This window comes from Myotis myotis, unplaced genomic scaffold, assembly GCF_014108235.1.
Source record: "Myotis myotis isolate mMyoMyo1 unplaced genomic scaffold, mMyoMyo1.p scaffold_m19_p_6, whole genome shotgun sequence".
In the NCBI taxonomy this organism is placed as follows: Eukaryota; Metazoa; Chordata; class Mammalia; order Chiroptera; family Vespertilionidae; genus Myotis; species Myotis myotis.
Genome location: NW_023416368.1, coordinates 48086921 through 48106366, shown reverse-complemented (window position 1 = coordinate 48106366; position 19446 = coordinate 48086921). Strand labels below are relative to the sequence as shown.

The 19446-nt window shown below is 38.2% G+C and overlaps 1 protein-coding gene across 4 annotated transcripts in view; it reads left to right on the top strand.

The window, feature by feature from the left end:
• Positions 1-9555, top strand: part of SLC7A11 (solute carrier family 7 member 11) — a 77995-nt gene extending 68440 nt beyond the window's left edge. For all 4 annotated transcript variants that reach the window (XR_004968153.1, XM_036312760.1, XM_036312759.1 and 1 more), the window contains one exon: positions 8839-9555. Coding sequence is in view for 3 of the 4 variants with exons in the window: in XM_036312760.1 (XP_036168653.1) it covers positions 8839-8906 (68 nt within the window). In the remaining variant the exon portion in view is untranslated. The remainder of the gene's footprint in view (positions 1-8838) is intronic.
• The last annotated feature ends 9891 nt before the right edge of the window (positions 9556-19446 follow it).

Sequence of the window (19446 nt, the reverse complement as noted above, 5' to 3'; positions counted from 1 at the left end):
CAAGATTCCTCGCGAGATGGTGTTACTCCTACAGCTGGGTGGGGAACTTGGGACTCAGGGAGTGGGGATTTTATTTTTGAGTGTACAGAATTTAAACCATTAAGCTAGGATTTGAATCCACATCTGCTGGATGGGGTGCCTGGGGGGACGAGAGAGAGGGGTCAAAAACACAACTCGAGAAGCATATAGGTTCTTGCTGGTGAGTTTGGTGAGTTTAGAAAACAAGTTTTGTTCTCATTTGTTTTAATTTACTTATTTTGCCATAATTAATTTTTTGAAGTTCAGCAAAAAGTTCAGAGAGATTTCTGGTAAAATTTGTTTATAAATATTGTCAGTGCTACTAAAAAATAAAATAACAATGTGGTATACATATTAAATCTCGAGTGTCCTACACGAACTCCTTCAGAAAGCAGTCATTTAAAATAGAGTTTTGCTACTATTCCTCTTTATTAGTTTTTAATTGGTATTTGGTGTCTTTAGACCTTTTATATACTATTTATACTGAAATTTGTTTTCTAGCCGGCAACACTATTCCCCAAGGAAGTGTTACTATGAAAATTAGGTTCTTTAAGGCTAACACAGGCACACTGATCGCCTTGCAGGGCATTTAATCTCTACTTCTTGTTAGATCACATTCATTTTCTGTAGAATGGTTTTAGTTATGTTTTTCCACTTGTAGGCAATGCGATTCTGAAAAAAACAAGACTTGGTAAACAGTATTTACCATTAGGATTGCTCTCCTCGTTACCAATGTTCAGGACAGATTAACGCTCATCACTATGAGATCTGTGTCTATCTCAGATCCTGGCCAGAGACAGTTAAAACCCCTGAGCGCCATAGAAAGCCAAGAGAATGCAGGATGGAAGAGCTGGCAGCCGCAGGGTTGGACCACATCGAGAAGGGAGCACTGTGAAGGAGCAAATTCCTTGCTTGCTCCCACGTAGTAGGCATTGTGTTCCTCCTGTTCGTAGCCAGCCTACTGCAATACTTCTTTCCTTCGGCTAACATGTGCGTACTTCATACCACGCTTTTGCGAGTGCATGCCTATTGCTATGTTCCATGCTTGATCTTTCTTTGATGTGTTTTCCTGCTCATGTAATTTTCAAGTTTGGGGTTATTTTTCTGTCTCTAGTGATGTTTTGGTCATCTCCAAGGACTCCAAATTTAGTGTCAGCCACTTGTGAACATAGCAACAATGTAGCAGCCCCATAATGATTGTTTGGTTCCCAAAAATGCCAGTAAGCCTCGCCAAGGAACATGACAACTCTGCCGTTTAAACTGCGATCATTGTCACCCTTTATCTCTACAGCTGCCTTGAAAGCCTTTCCTCAATTTTGTTTGATTTTCCTCTTAGGCAGCATTCTTGTAATAAAGTAAAGTAAAAATTCATAGTATTTATTGCTGCAGTAGCCAGTATTTTCCTCGCCTTTGGCCAAAACAGAACACTCACACACAGACACACAAAACAGTGGAGTCCTGATCCAGAACGTCACCTCTCCCCCCAGCCACCTCCTTGTCAGAGACAAACTCCGTGTGAACATGGAGGCCAGAGAGCCTTGGGCAGTGATTACAGATCCGGTTGTCTTGGTGGCTAACATTCTTTAGCCTCTGTATTATCATTTCTCTTTACCCGAATACACACAAACCCATTAGCCCTGTGAAATGTCGGTAGATCAGAACACACCTCACTGAAGGTGCTTCCATAAAAAATGCGAGGCAACCGGACAGCTCTCAGAAAACGCTGAAAGGCTGCTCAGCCCAGACAGCCAGGGCATGTGACGAACCCGAGGATGGGAGAGGTTCAGAGATTTGATGAATTCCTCTGGCCACAGGATGCCAGTATTGAACCACGTTCTGTTTGACAGATTCCTAGGGTGAAATGAAGAGGGGCTCTTGGGGGACTAAACACACAGAAAGCTTTCTTCTGCCATCTGTGACAGCGTGCTTAATTCTCCTGGCCCTTTATGTATTTATTTGTTTATAGAAACACCAGCTTCTCACCCAAGGAAAATGGGCCAGAATAGCCCTGATATATTTAGCAGATAACTGGGTGATATCCAGCCCTGGCAAAACCCAGCCAGGCTCCCAGCAGCCACTTTACTTGACAGTCTGGGTTTACGAGCCAGGCCCCGTCACGACCGAGAGTGAGTGGGGTCACTGGAAGTTGGTCCCTGTTGCTCAGGGCGAGAGAGGAGGACAGCTGCATTTAAACAAAGTATCTGATTGTAGGGACTCATACTGGGCAGCACCAGCAGAATGACTATCCATCTCCGTGATGGTGACTAGGCAATGCCCCAGTCCTAAAAGCATATGCTGCTTACAGTGTGCTGCTGTGACTTCATTTATGATTCCTCAGTGAAAGCTGCTTAGTGCATTGGACAGATGCTTCATGCAGACTGCAGTGCCACATGTGAGATTAGTTAAGCTTGCCCACATTTCTTGGGGGCCCAAACCATCTTCATTGTAGGATAAAATGAGACCATCCATGTGAAAAGGTTTTGAGGTCTTTAAAAAAAAAAGATATTATTCTAATCCCGACTTCTGGGGAAGATGGTTCTTGTGCTAGTATTTCACGACTTCTGGCTGTAGTTCCTGTGATTGTACCAGGTGTGGTTGGGAAATCAGATTCTGCAAGGTCAGTTGTTTCAACTGGTTTCAGGAATACCTACTGAATATGAAAGGTAAAACTGAAAATACAATTGCTGTTTGGTCTTGTATCTTGTAGTTACTGTAAACAGCAAATACAGACTCACTGGCTCTACTTTATTAAAAAAAATAGTATCATGGTTGATTATCCACAAAGCCGAAGGACTTACATGAGCACGAGTGTAATTGAATGCCACACGCCTGGGCTTTCCTGCAAGCAGGAAGCTTCCTCAGAGGCTTACTTGTGTCTGTTGAGACCCCATCAAACAGCATAGCTGTAGATAACCTAGAAGAAAAAGTTGGTGTGGCTCAAATAGCTAGTCAGAGCCCAAATCAGCCACTCCATCCAAACCTCCATAATGATGAAGATTATCCAAATCTTGAGCATAAGAAAGCCACAGGAAACATAGGACTGGTTGAATGTGGAAGAAGAGAAAGGAAGGTGTGAAGAACTAGAAGAGAGTGTTGGCCCCAGATATGCTATTGAATAGAAGATCTAGACTGAACATTCAGGAAGGAGAATGTCACACTAGGAAAGCATCAGGGTCCCAGCACTGCTCTCCCTTTGTCTAGACCCAATGCAGTGTTGTGACCTGGGTAAGCAAGTTGGCTAAGAAAACAAAGGGCTGATGGTCCCAGAATAGAGAAACACACTTTGGAAGATGCTTCTGTTAGGACATGGAGGAGCAGCTTAAAAAGTCAGTTATTAAAAAAAGAAGAAAGGAAAATCTCAGTAGATAAATGCATGGACACACACACACACACACACACACACACGGCAGTTGTGGAGATAGTTCAGTTAGCTACAGCAGACTTCTCCAGTGAGGAAAAAAGGGTTGATGAGGATGTCAATTTAACCCCACTGTTTTTGCATTTGACCACTGCAGACAACTACAACCCTTGTTTCACCTTATCAGATGACTCTAGCTCCTTCTCTGCCTATAAAGCCACCTCTTCCTGCTTTTGATTGACACTTTTCTTCTATTTGTTTTTCTAGGATAATCTTACCATTTCGCCATTTCCCTTTCCTGTAAGCATGGAGTTTCATTGCTCTTGAGTGTTCCCTTGTGCTTCATGTACATCTCAATGTAGAATGGACTGTGACAAAATATAATTTATTTGCGAAACATTTACATAGAGTTTACCATTTGCCAGAACTGTGCTGGGCCCTGTATCATAAATATTGCTTGGAAGGGACTATTACAAGTGACAAGTCATAAAAGAGGAGAAATGCTATATGTCTAGATGAGAGGTGATCTGGGTCTGAAGCCACCAAAATGACATGGTAGGCTTGAGAGGCTCCAGGGCCGTGGTCGGCAAACTGCGGCTCGCAAGCCACATGCAGCTTTTTGGCCCGTTGAGTGTGGCTCTTCCTAAGCCTCAGGAGTATCCTAATTAAGTTAATAACAATGTACCTACCTATATAGTTTAAGTTTAAAAAATTTGGCTCTCAAAAGAAATTTCAATCGTCGTACTGTTGATATTTGGCTCTGTTGATTAATGAGTTTGCCGACCACTGCTCCAGGGCCAGTAGTAGTCTAAAGAGGTTCTGTAGAGGTTGATTACAAAGATAAGAAGTGACCAAGAAGTAATGTCCTGGGAAACCAGTCACAGAGTTCAAGGACTACCAAGATAAAATGACCTTAGAAATGATCTAGTCTAGTGGTTTCTACACTCTAGTGACTAGTCTATCTGAATCACACATTTCTAGGCTCCACCTTCAGTTTCCAATGCAGTGGTTCTAGGGTAGGGGTTGTAAAGATGCTTCTTGAATATCATAGCTGGTCTGCAGAATACACTCTGAGAACCACAGACCGAGTCCAAGTCCCTCATTCATCTTTGTTAAATTAATTTATTTTTATTGAGATACTAGAGACCCAGTTCATGAATTCGTGCACACGTGGGGGCCAGCTGGGGGAAGGGGCCCCAGGCGGTTGGCGGGCTGGCCCCACCCCCTGGTTGAACTCCAGTCGAACTCCCAGTCAAGGGGACAATTTACTTATTACTCTTTTATTATTGGCATATAACATTGTGTATGTTAAAAGTGTAAAATATGTTGGTTTGATAATTTATATACTGCAATATGATTACTACAATAGCGTTAGCTAACAATAGCTTTATTATGTCATGTATTTATCATTTCTTTTTTGTGTGTGTTGAGAATAGTTGAGATTTAGTGTCTGAGCAACTTTTATAATATGGTACATTGACAGTAATCACTATGGCATGCATTACATAGAAATTACTTATTTACTAGTTTTAAGTCTGCATCCTTAACATCTCCCCAATTCCCCCACTCCCTATCCCCTGATCATCAACATTCTACTGTCTTTACATGTTCAGTTTGTTTAGATTCCACACACAAGTTATTTCATATAGTATTTGTATTTATCTGATTTATCTCACTTAGCATGATGTCTTTATTTTTTTAAATATATATTTTTATTGATTTCAGAAAGGAAGGGAGGAGAGAGATAGAAACATCAATGATGAGAGAGAATCATTGATTGGCTGCCTCCTGCACATCCCCCAACTGGGAACCGAGCCCGCAACCCAGGCATATGCCCTTGACCGGAATCGAACCCATGACCCTTCAGTCCTCAGGCCAACGCTCTATCCACTGAGCTAAGCTGGCTAGGGCAGCATGATGTCTTTAATGTCCACTCATGTTTTTGCAAATGGCAGGATTTCCTTCTCTCTCATGGTTAAATAATATTTCACTGTTTATATGTGTGTCACATCTTCACTCATTTGTTGATGGACACTTGTGCTGTTTCCAAATCTTACATATTGTGAATAATGCTTCAATGAACATGAGTGGGCAGATATCCCTCTGAGATACTGATTTCAGTTCCTTTGGATGCATACTCAGGAATAGGATTGCTGGGTCATATGGAAGTGCTATTTTTAATTTTTTGAGGAACACCCATACTGTTTTCCATATGGCTGTTCCAATTTACATTCTCACCAACAATGTATAAGGGTTCCCTTTTCTTCTTATCCTTGCCAACATTTGCTATCTCTTGGCCTTTTTAAAATATTTTTTGGAAGAATATGAATTTTTTTTTTATTGTCTCTCTTATGTAAGGGTTTGGTTTGAATGTTTTGGCCAGCAGGCCTCTGTGCTCCATTTAACCTTCAGGAACCCTGGTCTCTTCATCCCCTGGGGCAGTGCCACTTAAAGTATGGACTGCAAACAAATCTAGCACATGAACTGCTTGGTAACAGTACTATGAATTGAGTCATAACATCCTAACTTATGTAAGGTAACATCTCATTGTGGTTTTGTTTTGCATTTTTTTCTTTTTGACGATTAGTGATGTTGAACAACTTTATGTATGTCTGTTGGCCATTTGTATATCTTCTTTGGAAAAAGGTCTATTCAGGACTTTTGCCCTCTTTTTAAATTGGATTATTTCTTTTTCTGCTATTGATTTATCTGAGTTCGTCGTATATTTTGGAAGTGTGCTTTGCTAATATTTTCTTCCATTCTGTAACTTGTCTTTTCAACTTATTGTTTCCTTTGCTCGGCGGAGGCTTTTAGTTTAATGTAGTCATAATTGTTTTACTTTTTGTTGCCTGTGCTTTGGTGACTTAACCAAGAAATCATTGCCTAGATCAGTGGTCAGCAAACTGGCCCCTTGAGTGTGGCTCTTCCACAAAATACCAGGTGCGGGCGCACACGTACAGTGCGGTTGAAACTTCGTGGCCCATGCCACGGGGCCAAAGACCTGCATGTGGCTCGCGAGCCCCAGTTTGCCGACCATTGGCCTAGATCAATGTCAAGGACCTTTCCCCCCATGTTTTCTTCTAGAAGTTTTGTGGCTTCAAGTCTTACATTAAAATTTTTGGTTCATTTCAAGTTAATTTTTGAGTGATATAAGGCAAGGATTGTTTCATTTTTTTCTTGCATGTGGATATCCAGTTTTATGTCCTTTCCCTGCTGTGTGTTTTCTTGGTACCCTTCTACAAAATAAGTTAATTATATAGGGAGGTTTGTGTATCCGTTCTCTATTTTGTTCTACTAAGTTATGTGTCTATTTTTATGCCAGGGCCATACTATTTTGATTACTATAGCTGTGCATTATAGCTTGAAATTAGGTATCATGATGCCTCCAGGTTTGTTCTTTCTCAGTATAGCTTTAGTTATTTGGGGTCTTTTGTGGTTTCAAACAAATTTTATGACAATTTTTCTACTTATATTAGAAATGCCATTGGAATTTTGATCAGGATTGCACTGAATCTATAGATCATGTTGGGTCTAATGGACATTTTCTCAATATTAATTCTTTCAATCCTGGAACACAAAATATTTTTCTATTTCTTTGTGTCTTCTTTAATCTCTTTTATCAGTGTCTTATAGCTTTCATTTCCTTGATTAAGTTGCTTCCAAGTATTTTATTGTTTTCAATGCTATTGTAAATAGGATCACTTTCTTAATTTCTCTTTTAGATAATTTGTTGTTAGTGTTCAGACATGCTATTGATTCCTGTATGTTGATTCATACCCTGCAATTTTACAGAATTCATTCATTACTTCTGACAATTTTTAGTGGCTTCTTTAGGATTTTCTATATATAAGATGTCATCTGTGAACAGAGATAATTTTACTTCTTCCTCTCTGATACGGATATCTTATACTTCTTTTTCTACTTAATTGCTAATTGCTCTGGCTAGGATACCAGTACTATGATGAGCCATCCTTATATTTCTGAGATAAATCCCACTTGATCATGGTGAATGAGCCTTTAACATGTTGTTGAATCTGGTTTTCTAATATTTCGCTGATAATGTTTTCAGCCATATTAATCAAAAAAGTCTTGGTGTTCATTCTTCATGTTTGGTAGAATTCACCAGTGAAACCATCTGTTCCTGTATTGGGAAAAATTGATGGGTTTGATCCTTGAGCTGCCTGGGGAGTGGGGCCAGGGTAGTGACAGTGCCCCTAGCAATAATGGACTAGAGCCAGTACCTGGGACCCAGGGGGCAGGGCTTGGGGAAGCAAGAGCTATTTCAACAATGACAGTTCAGAGTCTTGACCAGGATGGAGGGAGAGGAGGGTGAGGCAGCACCAACACAGCCCTAAATAATGGCAGGCAAAGTGTTACTTGGGACCCTGGCGGCTGGACTTAGCAGGGGAAGCTGCCTCAGCAATGCTGGGAAAATGCCTGACCTGGGCCCAGTTGGGCAAAGAGAAGTGGCAGCTCAGGTCTTGTGTATGGTAAGATGCTGTGGCACCCAGTCCCTGAGAATGGGGCACAGCAACCAGGGAAGCTGAGGCCATCTCACTTCAGCAACAGCTCCAGGATCTGAGAATAGATTCAGAGGTGGGGGCGCTCCAGGCTGCTCCATCAGGGGATCAGCATGTTCAAGACTGTGGGAGACCTCTCTAGCAAAAGTTGCAAATGTCCACACTGGTGTGGTTTGCTGGGGTTCTCCTGCTCTCTTTCTCTGGGAACTTTCTTAGATGTCTGGCTGGGGGATGCAATGATGTAGGCAAAATACTTTTCTTACTTAACTATGTGGCAATCCTTGATTTCTGAGCTCTGCCAGGTTTTTGCTGCATTTTTGTTGTTGTCTAGACTCTAGAGCTTTTCCTGAGCTATTTTCTTCCATTTGTAGCTATTTATTGTCCTTGTTTTCTTAAGGCGGTGATGAGCATTGGGACCTCCTAGCCTTTTAGCTTGCTGATGTCACTCCCAAGTCCCTCATTCCTATAGATGAGGCAAATGAGGTCCTGGGAGATGAAATGTTTTGCTCAATAATACACTACAAGTTTGAGACTGGAAATTTTATTCTGATTCTTCTCTTGATTTTGCTGAGGAATTGATTGTAATCTCATAGGTACAAAAACAAAGCAATTTAAAACTGAATATGAAATGTGTTTTTGAACAGTTATTTACATCTTGATCCTATTGTCTCAGAATATTTTCAGCCTCCCGATTCATAAATAAAAGTCCTTATTTTAATAGAAAATATTAACATATTCTTCTGAGACGTCATCATGGGAAGTTATAGAAGTGACATGCATTAATTGAGCATGATAGGATTCTAATGAAGTAAATAATTCTTGTAAGTGCTCTATGAAATAGTTGTGTGTTTTCAGTATTCCCAAATAATTCACATTTTTCTGTTTTTTAATGTATTTCTGATTTCTGTACATTTTTAATTTTTCTTCATTATTTCTTTGTAGGCAGAATAACCAGAACATTACAAATAATACTGGAAGTTGTACCAGAAGAAGATTGTCATAAATTATAAATTAATGCATTTGAAATCTTGGCAATCTATCCTTGGCTTTGTTTCTGCCCAAAGGGCTGAAACAAAGTATGGACATTCACTTCATTTTATGAAAATCCAGAGGAACTGCGGCTTTGGTGATGGAATAAAGGAGTCAGTCATTTTTATTCAGATCTTTTAATGTATTCAAACTGGTTTCTAAGAAATTTAGTTATAACTCCATGTAATTGTAGAAAGCTGATATGCAGCTCTACCATGAGTTCACGTGATTCTTGTGTCCCTGATACCTACCTGTTGAGGTGAGGGGAAAAGACTACGGGATGGACAATTACCTCAGTGGTCTTTCTCTGTAACATATCATGGCTAAGAAACTTCAAATTGAAGACTGAGGTGTTTTCTGTATATATAGGTTTTGTAAAAACATTTTTTACCTACTATAGAAGGCCATACTGTGAAAAGTGTTTTCTATTCTTCTAGAGAAAGAACAAAAAAAGCGTACGTCAACACTATGGACAGAGGAAAGAAAGAAATTTATGTTACATGGGCATTGCATTGCTTCCCCTTTGGTGCCAACTTAGATGTCATTCATCTTTTAAGGGTTAATACTAACAGCATTGTGAACAAAGGACAGAGGGGGTATGCCTAACTTTAATAAATACATTAAAGAAGAGCTTCTAGGAGCTATTGTTTACAAATTCAGGAATAATGTTTGTATAAAAATCTTTGAGAACTTAATATGTTGGGATATATTTTCTTCACTCCTCATCAAGAAGCTTTGTGGTTGTCTGACATTTTGTTTTCATGGCAGCCCATTTGATCAGGAAAGGATGTAAGTAACATCCTTCTTACAGCAAAGCAATAGTCAATTTGGTATTAAATCCTTTTAAGCACCATTACCTGTTTCACAAATAACTTGCCCTTGATAAATATATCTAAATATGTGCATTTTCAAATCTTCAAATTAAAATACCAATGTTAAAACAGAAATCACCAAGAAAGAAAATGCCCAAAATATTATACTTAACCCTATAATCATATCTATGTGCAATGATAGCAATTCTGGACAATATTTTTAGTTTATAGTTATTTTTACATGGTGATGAATTTTGACAGGTTCTACATTTCCTAATTGTATTTTATATTGTTAAAATATCTCCAGATAAAACTGTGCAGATCAATTAGGAAATGACATATATTTACATAAAAATTGAGGAAGAAATGCCACTGCTAATAAGATTCACAACTGATGTTTTAAAAATTTTTCCACTTCTATATCTAGGTTTTGTCAATAATTTGTTCACCTTAATTATCATTTAATCTGCAAAAGAGAGAACTGGTAACAGACTCACTAAAAGAAATAGAAATTGTGCATGCATGTGTATATCCAGACAGGTGTTATTATGCTAGGTTCAGAAGCTATTGTGCAATTTTCTAATGATAGTAATATCATGATGACATTTGTTAACTGTTATTTACACACATCTAAGGTTAAGTAGTTCATCATAGCCAGAGTTATGTTTCATCCTTTAATTTTTGTCCATTTGAAAATAAGAATTTTTGAAAAGAATTACACTGGTTAAAATCATTCAGAGAAGATGTAGAGCCCACAGACAATTGACAAAGTAGTAATGATATTTCATAATTTGAGACAATTCCAATTCACAAATTTCAATTTTTTTCTCTTGATAACATTTAAAATATATCCAAGATTGACATTTCTTAAACAAACCTACTGTTTGGGTCTATAAGTGAATTCATAGGGTTTTCAAAGCTGATGTGTAGTCTCTACTTCCTATATCCATTTAGCCATATCTCTTCCCACTATATTGTTGCTGGAGGTATTGCGATCTAGGCCCATATAATCTAAACCAGGAAACTCTTCTTGGATTTTTATGTAATGAGAAAAAAGGTAGAGTCTCATGGAGAGAGGTTTGTGTGGTTCTTGATTATTCCTGAGGTTAATGTTCTTATAGCAACAGGTAGGTCTCTGCATTTTATTTATTTGTTTATTCTGGGTTCTAATTTCTCTTTAAATATACCATTGAACTGGCTAAATAGAATACATATTCATTATTCTTTCATCATATCAAAATGAGTTTTCCTTACTAAATTTCTAATACCATTGTAATACCATTTTAACCAGACAGAAAGTCAGTCAGTAATTTTTAAAGAAAATAATGGAGATTATGAAACTTTAACTTATTTTTAGGCTAATCATGACAAAACATGTTTTCTGTGGTTGGGGAGTCAATATTCATAATTGTTCTTCACAATTGTATCATATCCTAGGAAAGGTGGCTGACTCTAGACCACACATAAATGTTAGGTGTGTGCACACACACGTGCTATGTGCTTGTACAGTATCTCCCCCCAGCCCCGCTGGCACAAAACTAGGACAATTATTAGGATATGGTAGAAATGCATGACAGTTTATCTAACACTAAAACAACTACATTGAAAAAAATTTCCAGATTGTCTTATGTGTCTGGTAAAATTATTTCCCCAATTGCCATCCTATATAATAAAAGCCTAATATGCTAAGTATCTGGTCATCCGGTTGTTCATACAACCAATCAAAGCGTAATATGCTAATGATATGCTAAGGCCACTCAATTGCTCACTATGATGTGCACTGATCACCAGGGGGCAGGCACTCGAACCAGTAGGTTAGCTTGCTGCTGGGGTCTGGCGGATTGGAACTGAATGAGACTGGCCAGACATGCCCTGGAGCCCTCCTCCAGTCCCTCCCAGCTGGCCAACCTCCTGCGTCCCTCCCAGCCCAACTGGTGGGGTCCCTCGGCCTGTACCCTCTTGCAATCTGGGACCCCTCAGGAGATGTCAGAGAGCCAGTTTCAGCCCAATCCTGCAGGCCAGGCTGAGGGACCCCACTGGTAAACGAATTCATGCACCAGGCCTCTAGTTTAAAATATCAACAGATGGTTAACATTCCATTGTATCACTCAATGGAATTCTCCATGCACTGTAATCAGTCTTCAGGAAAATCAATATTTTATCTCTATTAGCAGACAAATGTAATGATAACTAAGAAAGGGGGCATTTTTGACCTATAGTTGATTTCTTATTGAGGTATATGCTATGAAAAGATAGAAAACTGAAGTTCAGAGTGGCAGGAAATGAAAGTAGTAAATGATTGGAGGTAACAATATTTTGGTGTAATTTATTATGCAGTGTAGTGAGAGAAATATTAAAAATTCAGTGCCTGCTGCACATAGGTGGACATCCTGAGAAGCTAATGAAACTTAAGCTTCAGTGCCGCTCACTTACACATGCCCCTTCCAATTTTGCATGTACCTAATTTTGCATTAGGAATTATGTATTAATTTTCTTGAAGAAAATCAGCAAAATTGTATATACTTCTGGCCCTACAAAATCAAATACCCCTTTGGTTAAGGTAAAAAAACTTCCACTGCTTTTTCTGTTAGAAATAACATGGCGTATTTATAAGATATACTTTTAAATAAGGTTGTGAATTAGTTAAAGTATCTACTAGTATATATAAATGACTTTCTCATAATATACATTATATGATATATAAGGAGAGAGTTTCACCTTTCACATATTTGTCAGTTCTAAATGATAGAAAAACAATAAATAGGATTTTAATTGTAGCTCTTTTTTTTTAGGTTGGCTGAAAATATAGAGAGATTTGGAATTTGAATGCAGATGAGTCAAGAAATTTAATGTTACTTAAATATAATTTTGCTTCATTTTACTCTATATGATGGGCTATATGTCGGTGCTGATAATGCCTACAGGGTTACATTTGACTTTCCTAACCAAAGTCAGGAATTAAGCACATCATTGTGTAACTGGCAATAAGCTCATGGTGGATATAAATTAGAGTAGATAATGAGTCATTTTGACAGCTTCTGTTTACATTATTTATAGATAGATAATAGGATTATTACCTATAATGTTTTTAGGATAATTTTCTTATAAACGGCATTTTTAATCTTTTCCATCATATATCATACCTAGAAGTGTAACCTCTAGGTATGCACTTAAAAAGATATTTTAACAGTTATATTTAAGAAATAATCCTTTCTTCTTTCTATTGCATTTTTCAAATTAGTTGGTATAAAAAATAAATGCTCAGTCTAGTTTTAGATTTGACATAAATTCACAAAGGCATAAGTCATGGTCTCACAGGAACTTCACTAGTTTTCCATGTTGTGAGATATTGTTTATAACCTCCAAGGGTATTAACTTGATCTCTTTGAACTATTTCTGTTTTCTTGGAATGAATCAATGACTCATTTTGTATTATTTTTGGCATGATATCCTCAAGATAGGAGTAAGTCTTATTTGAATCTATACAATTACTGATATTCTTAGATTTACTTACAACCACTTAGGTTTACTTCCTTGGTAGTCCCCTCCCCCCCTCTTGTGTTTCCATTGACTTGAAAACATCACTGGTGGATGGTTACAGTCTGCAAATAGTTATCTGTTACATGTGTATTTAAGCTATAGATTGAGGGGGCATTTATAATATCAATAGTCACCTTAATATTTTTATAGATAACAATCCACTCAAGAAACTGGAGCATTGGGCATCTATCTGAATGCCATACCAAATGGGTGCACTGGTTTGAAAGTGAACATCCTTTTCCCCCTCAACATATACACTACTGGTATTTTTTAAAGAATGACTTTCAAGTGAATTAACTTATTGGTTAGAAGATTTGCTTGTTGAATCCATATTACCTCTTGCTGAAGTCTCTAAAGGCCAGGCTGAAAGCTAGAGGAAAAATAAACATGAATGCACAGTTATCTCTTTTGCAGCAGTGACTGTATTTTGAGCACCTTGTGTGATAGGGTATTTTGCACTGCATCTTGTGGGACAACATCAGGCCTTTGGATATTACAGCTGTAACGGTTGGTTTGTGAGTGCTCTGACTTAAAGGAGGATTGTGACATTAGACCTCAATTATTCCTGCTAATGCTTCCATGCATGCTCAGAAGCACATTCATCTCACACTGGGAAGCAATACAGTGTGGTTCTAGGTTCAAACTGTCTGATTTAAAAGTATTTCTGAGTTCTTTTGTCCCTAGCATTTCTCCTTTGTTCCAAATTTCCTTTTATTGAATAATCTCTCTCTATATATAAAAGCCTAAGCAACCAGACAACCGGACAACCGGCTGGTAGCTATGATGCGCACTGACCACCAGGGGACAGATGGCCAACCCAGGAGCTGCCTCCTGGTGGTCAGTGCACTCCCACAGTGGGAGCACTGCTCAGCCTGCAAACGGGCACCAGGTGCCTGGCTTACGGGCTGGTGAATGCAGCTGCAGCAGCACAAGCCTCTCCCGTGGACACTCGCCCTGCGTGCCCGAGAAGGGGCGGCAGGCACAGTGGGGCCAGATGAGCAGGAGCAGCACAGCGCCCACCTGGGCTCGGGCTCCTCCCCGGCCACCAGCCACTTCCCACACGACTTCATGCTGTGCGGGATCTAAGCAGACAGCAGACTGGAGCCTGCGGAGCTGGTGGGTAAGGCCGGACTCCGGTGGCATGGAGGTCCATTGATCCCCACAAGCCAGGCCGAGGGCCCCCACCAGTGTTCAAATTTGTGCATTGGGCCTCTAGTGTAATGTAAAACTATTATATTTAAGTAGAAAAATAGTTTGGAGAAATGAAAGATTGTTTCAAATGAATGTGTGCTTATAACAGAATAGAACTGACCTACATTAAACTACTATGTAAATTCATAATTTTAGACACTACCACATAGCACTTTTTAAATGCTCTGGAAATAAAGAACAATATATATGTAGCTGCGGTTATCACACAAACAACAAGGATCCTCCAAAAATTTTAAGTAATCTGGGATTATTTTGATTCTTTCCTTGGAGAAATTTTTTACCTAATAGTTTTCCCTGGTGAATGTTATTTCTACTGGTATAAATCTGGAACTAAACTATTAATGCTTACATCTTGAAAACTGGGATCTTTTTACATTCTCCATGTTCGGAGAATGGCATATCCCTTAACTCTTTTAGGCTATTTAGGGCCAATGCCCGTGTTCAAAATAGCCAATGGTACCTGCCAACTCTTTTGAGAATTTGCAAACGTAAGCATCAGATGTGCTAAGAGTGCATTGCTTCGTACCATGAGACAGGGTGTCTCCTCTCTGTGCCATGGGTGAACAAACATCTAGTTGTGCTTTAGTGATCACATGCTGGCAACCTGTGAATGTCTAATAGGCACAAGTCAGAGAAAGGCTAGCCACGTATCTGCCTGGACTGAATACTTGGGGAACTTAATTCGTCCTACTTTTCTGACTAAGATTTTACTCAAGATTTTGTAGAGCTTGGTTTTTGCTTACCATGGAGTGGATTAGATGGTAGTGATGCACTGGTAGAGATGGTTTTTAGTTACTGACTCAGAATTCATCTCATGATGAATCATTAATATCTTTTTATTATAACTTTATCTGTATTTACTTTATAAAAATGGGTTCAGTGAGTTTTGTGTTAAAATTTGACTTAGTAATAGTAACTTCTTTTTCAGTTCTCAAGGAGTAGAAAATTCTGTATGTGTGTTCATATTAACATATCATTAAGTAACATATATGAATGTATTTAAATGTCTTTTATATCCTATGTCAATTGTCAGTAATTTGCACCAATGGAATCAATTGAGCCCAGTGGGGAAATAGTAGTTGGGTTATCTGGCGGGTTGTGCTGGCAGCCAGCTCTTTGATGTGTGCTTAAACTGTAATTTATAGACCAGCTATACCCCTTAGCTGGGGTCTGGAATGTATTTGTCATGACCTTGTACCATTCCCCTAATTGGTAGGGGTCAGGGGAATGGTGGGTTTGTCCTGGTGATCTAAAAATACAGGCTCAGAGATGCAGCTGTGGAGGAGTGAGCCTCAGTTTCCTCAGTGGTCCTCATCTGTGGTCCTTCGCTTTGACATTGTGATAGTGAAACTTGGTAAAGCGGATGGTGTGTATTTTATACTTTTACGCAATGTCTTGTATTGATAAATTCTTAAGGAGCAAAACTCCTTTTCTGCACCTACATTCCAATCATATTTGGAGTACTAAGATATTTAACTATAAAAATATAAATGGTGCACAGAGAATTTCATTCGTAGATTATGTTGCGTTTCTAGGGTTCTCTGGCACAGATGCCTATACCAGCATGTGATATGTGAAATAAAATGGATTTTTTTACAGCTTAATGATTTCCTTCTGGGGAGAGTTCTGGTGCAGAAATCACACTGCCAGATGGTGTTTATGGGCTATTTGTGTAAGTGGTACGATACTATGAAATAAGTGTGATTTCATCTGGTGGAAACTCTTGACGCATATGTTTTGTATGGAAGAAATTCTGGTGCAATATGATGTCACTCAATTTTGCATTAAATTTAATTTCAATTGTGTTTATGTGTAAGTATGCTTGAAATGCTTCCAGCTCATTAAACTTTTGTATATATATTTTTGTACATATTTTTTACTTGAAAATATTTGAAATGGAAAGTAAATAAACATTTGATAGTTTACATAATAAAAGTCATGTTTTGGCATTTGTTTTTAAGCACTGTACATTTCATTCAACTGAAAGTTTGGGTTTTAATGATTAGATTTATCTGTCACTGATTCTGTGAATTTGTTGGTGGCTCCCACTTATCATCAATTTTCTGTACTAAAAATTGAAAGAGGTGACAGTCTCAGTAAACACCGTAGACGCTCTTCTCCCTTATGATCTGCATCGTTCTGTCCTCTGGTCTAAAATAGCCAGCAACTTCTTTTGTTTTCACTTGCCCCAGTTCAGTCTTGCTATTTCTTACCTCTTAACAAAAGTCTCATCTCTTGTCTCTCTTTCATTCATCCTTCATATGTTTCCCCAGAATGTTCTTTCTGAAACAGAAATACTATAAAAATCATTAATAGTTTCACTTCCCCCACCCCCCCGGATAGATAAAATCCAAACTTCTTCGTGTAATATACAGGACTTCCCATTATCTGCCACCTTTCTCCAGCTACAAATGACCACTTCTGTATTCCCTGAAGCCATATTAGATGCATTTTTTTTTTAGTAGTTTAACAAAGATGCCCTTATTTCATTTGACACACTGCAGATTTACAGGAATTATATTTTCCTCCCCCATTCTTATATCCTACTCCCCACCTAGCACACTTCTATCCAAAAGTCATCTCTTCCAGAAATGTTTTCCAAGCTGGTTCAGACCTGACCCCTGAGCACCTTCGTTATCTATATACCTGTTGGCCATTGGTATGTCTTTTTGAAAAATGTCTATTCAGGTCCTCTGCCCATTGTTAAAATAAATATTTAAATTTATTTTTTATTCTGTTGAGTTATATGAGTTCTTTATGTTTTAAATATTAACCCTTTATCAAATATTTTCTATTCCACAGGTTTCCTTTTCATCTTGTTGATTGTTTCTTTCACTGTGCAGAAGCTTTTCAGTTTAATGTAGTCCCAGTTGTTTATTTTTTCCTTTTGTTCCATGTGTTTAGTGTCATCTACAAAAAAAATCACTGCCAAGACCAATGCCAAGAGCTTTTTCTCTGTTTTCTTCTAGGAGTGTTATGGTATCAGGTTTTTACATTTTAGTATTTCATCTATATTAGATTAATTTTGGTGAGTTGTGTTAGATGGGTGTAAGTTTTCATTCTTTAAATATGGATAACCAGTTTTCCCATCACCATTTACTGAAGACTATTTTATTTTCTCCAGTGAATATTCTGGATGCCATTGTCAAGTACTGGTTGACTGTTCATGTATGCATTTATTTCTGAGCACTTGACTCTATTCCATTTGTCTGTATGTCTGTTTTTTGGTGTTATTTATTTATTTATTTATTTATTTATTTTGCCAGTATCATTCTGGTTGATTACTAGAACTTTGTAATATAGTGTGAAATCAGGAAGTGTGAAGCCTCCAGCTCTGTTTTTCTTTCTCAAGATTGCTTTGGCTATTTGGGATCTTTTGTGGTTCCATAAACGTTAAGATTGTTTTTTTCTTCTTTTTCTGTGAAAAATCTCATTGAAATTTTAATATGGATTGCATTGAATCTATAGGTCACTTGGGGTTGTATGGGCATTTTGACGATGTCAATTCTTCTGATCTGTGACATGTGATATCTTTCTACTTATTTGTGTCTTCTCCAGTTTCTTTTATCGTTGTCTTATAGTTTGCCGTATAAAGGTCTTTTAACTCCTTGGTTAAATTTATCCCTAAGTATTTCATTGTTTTGATGCTATTGTGAATAGGGTTGTGTTCTTTATTATTTTTCAGATAGTTTGTTGTTAGTAAACAGAAACAGAATATTTTTATATCTTGATTTTATATTCTGCAATTTTACTGGATTGATTTATTGGATCTAAAAGTTTTTTGGTAAAGTTTTCTAAATGTATGATCATGTCATCTGCAAAGACAATTTTACTTCTTTTCTGACTTGGATTCCTTTTATTTTTGTTACTTGCCTATTTTCTCCAGCTAGGATTTCCAGTACTATGCTGAATAGGAGTGATGAGAGTGGGCACTCTTAGAGGAAAAGCTTCACCCTTTTATGATTGAGTATTCTGGGTTTGTCATGTATCACCTTTATTATGTGAAGGTATGTTCCTTCAATACCCAATTTTTTTTTAATTAAATCTTTTATTGTTCAGATTATTACATTTGTTCCTCTTTTTCCCCCCCATAACTCCCCTCCTCCCAGTTCCCGCCCCACCCTCCGCCCTCACTCCCCACCCACTGTCCTCATCCATAGGTGCACGATTTTTGTCCAGTCTCTTCCCGCATCTCCCACACCCCTTTCCCCCCCAAGAATAGTCAGGCCATTCCCTTTCTATGTCCCTGATTCTATTATGATCACCAGATTATTTAATCACTTGATTCTTAGATTCACTTGTTGATAGATGCATATTTGTTGTTCATAATTTGTATCTTTACCTTTTTCTTCTTCTTTCTCTTCTTAAAGGATACCTTTCAGCATTTCATATAATACTGGTTTGGTGGTGATGAACTCCTTTAGCTTTTCCTTATCTGTGAAGATCTTTATCTGACCTTCAGTTCTGAATGATAGCTTTGCTGGATAAAGTAATCTTGGTTGTAGGTTCTTGGTATTCATCACTTTGAATATTTCTTGCCACTCCCTCCTGGCCTGCAAAGTTTCTGTTGAAAAATCAGCTGACAGTCGTATGGGTATTCCCTTGTAGGTAACTGGGTTTCTTTCTCTTGCTGCTTTTAAGATTCTCTCTTTGTCTTTTGCTCTTGGCATTTTAATTATGATGTGTCTTGGTGTGGTCCTCTTTGGATTCCTTTTGTTTGGGGTTCTCTGTGCTTCCTGGACCTGTAAGTCTATTTCTTTCACCAGGTGGGGGAAGTTTTCTGTCATTATTTCTTCAAATAGGTTTTCAATATCTTGCTCTCTCTCTTCTTCTGGCACCCCTATAACTCTGATGTTGGTACGCTTGAAGCTGTCCCAGAGGCTCCTTACACTATCTTCGTATTTTCAGATTCTTTTTTCATTTTGCTTTTCCAGTTGGGTGTTTATTGCTTCTTCAT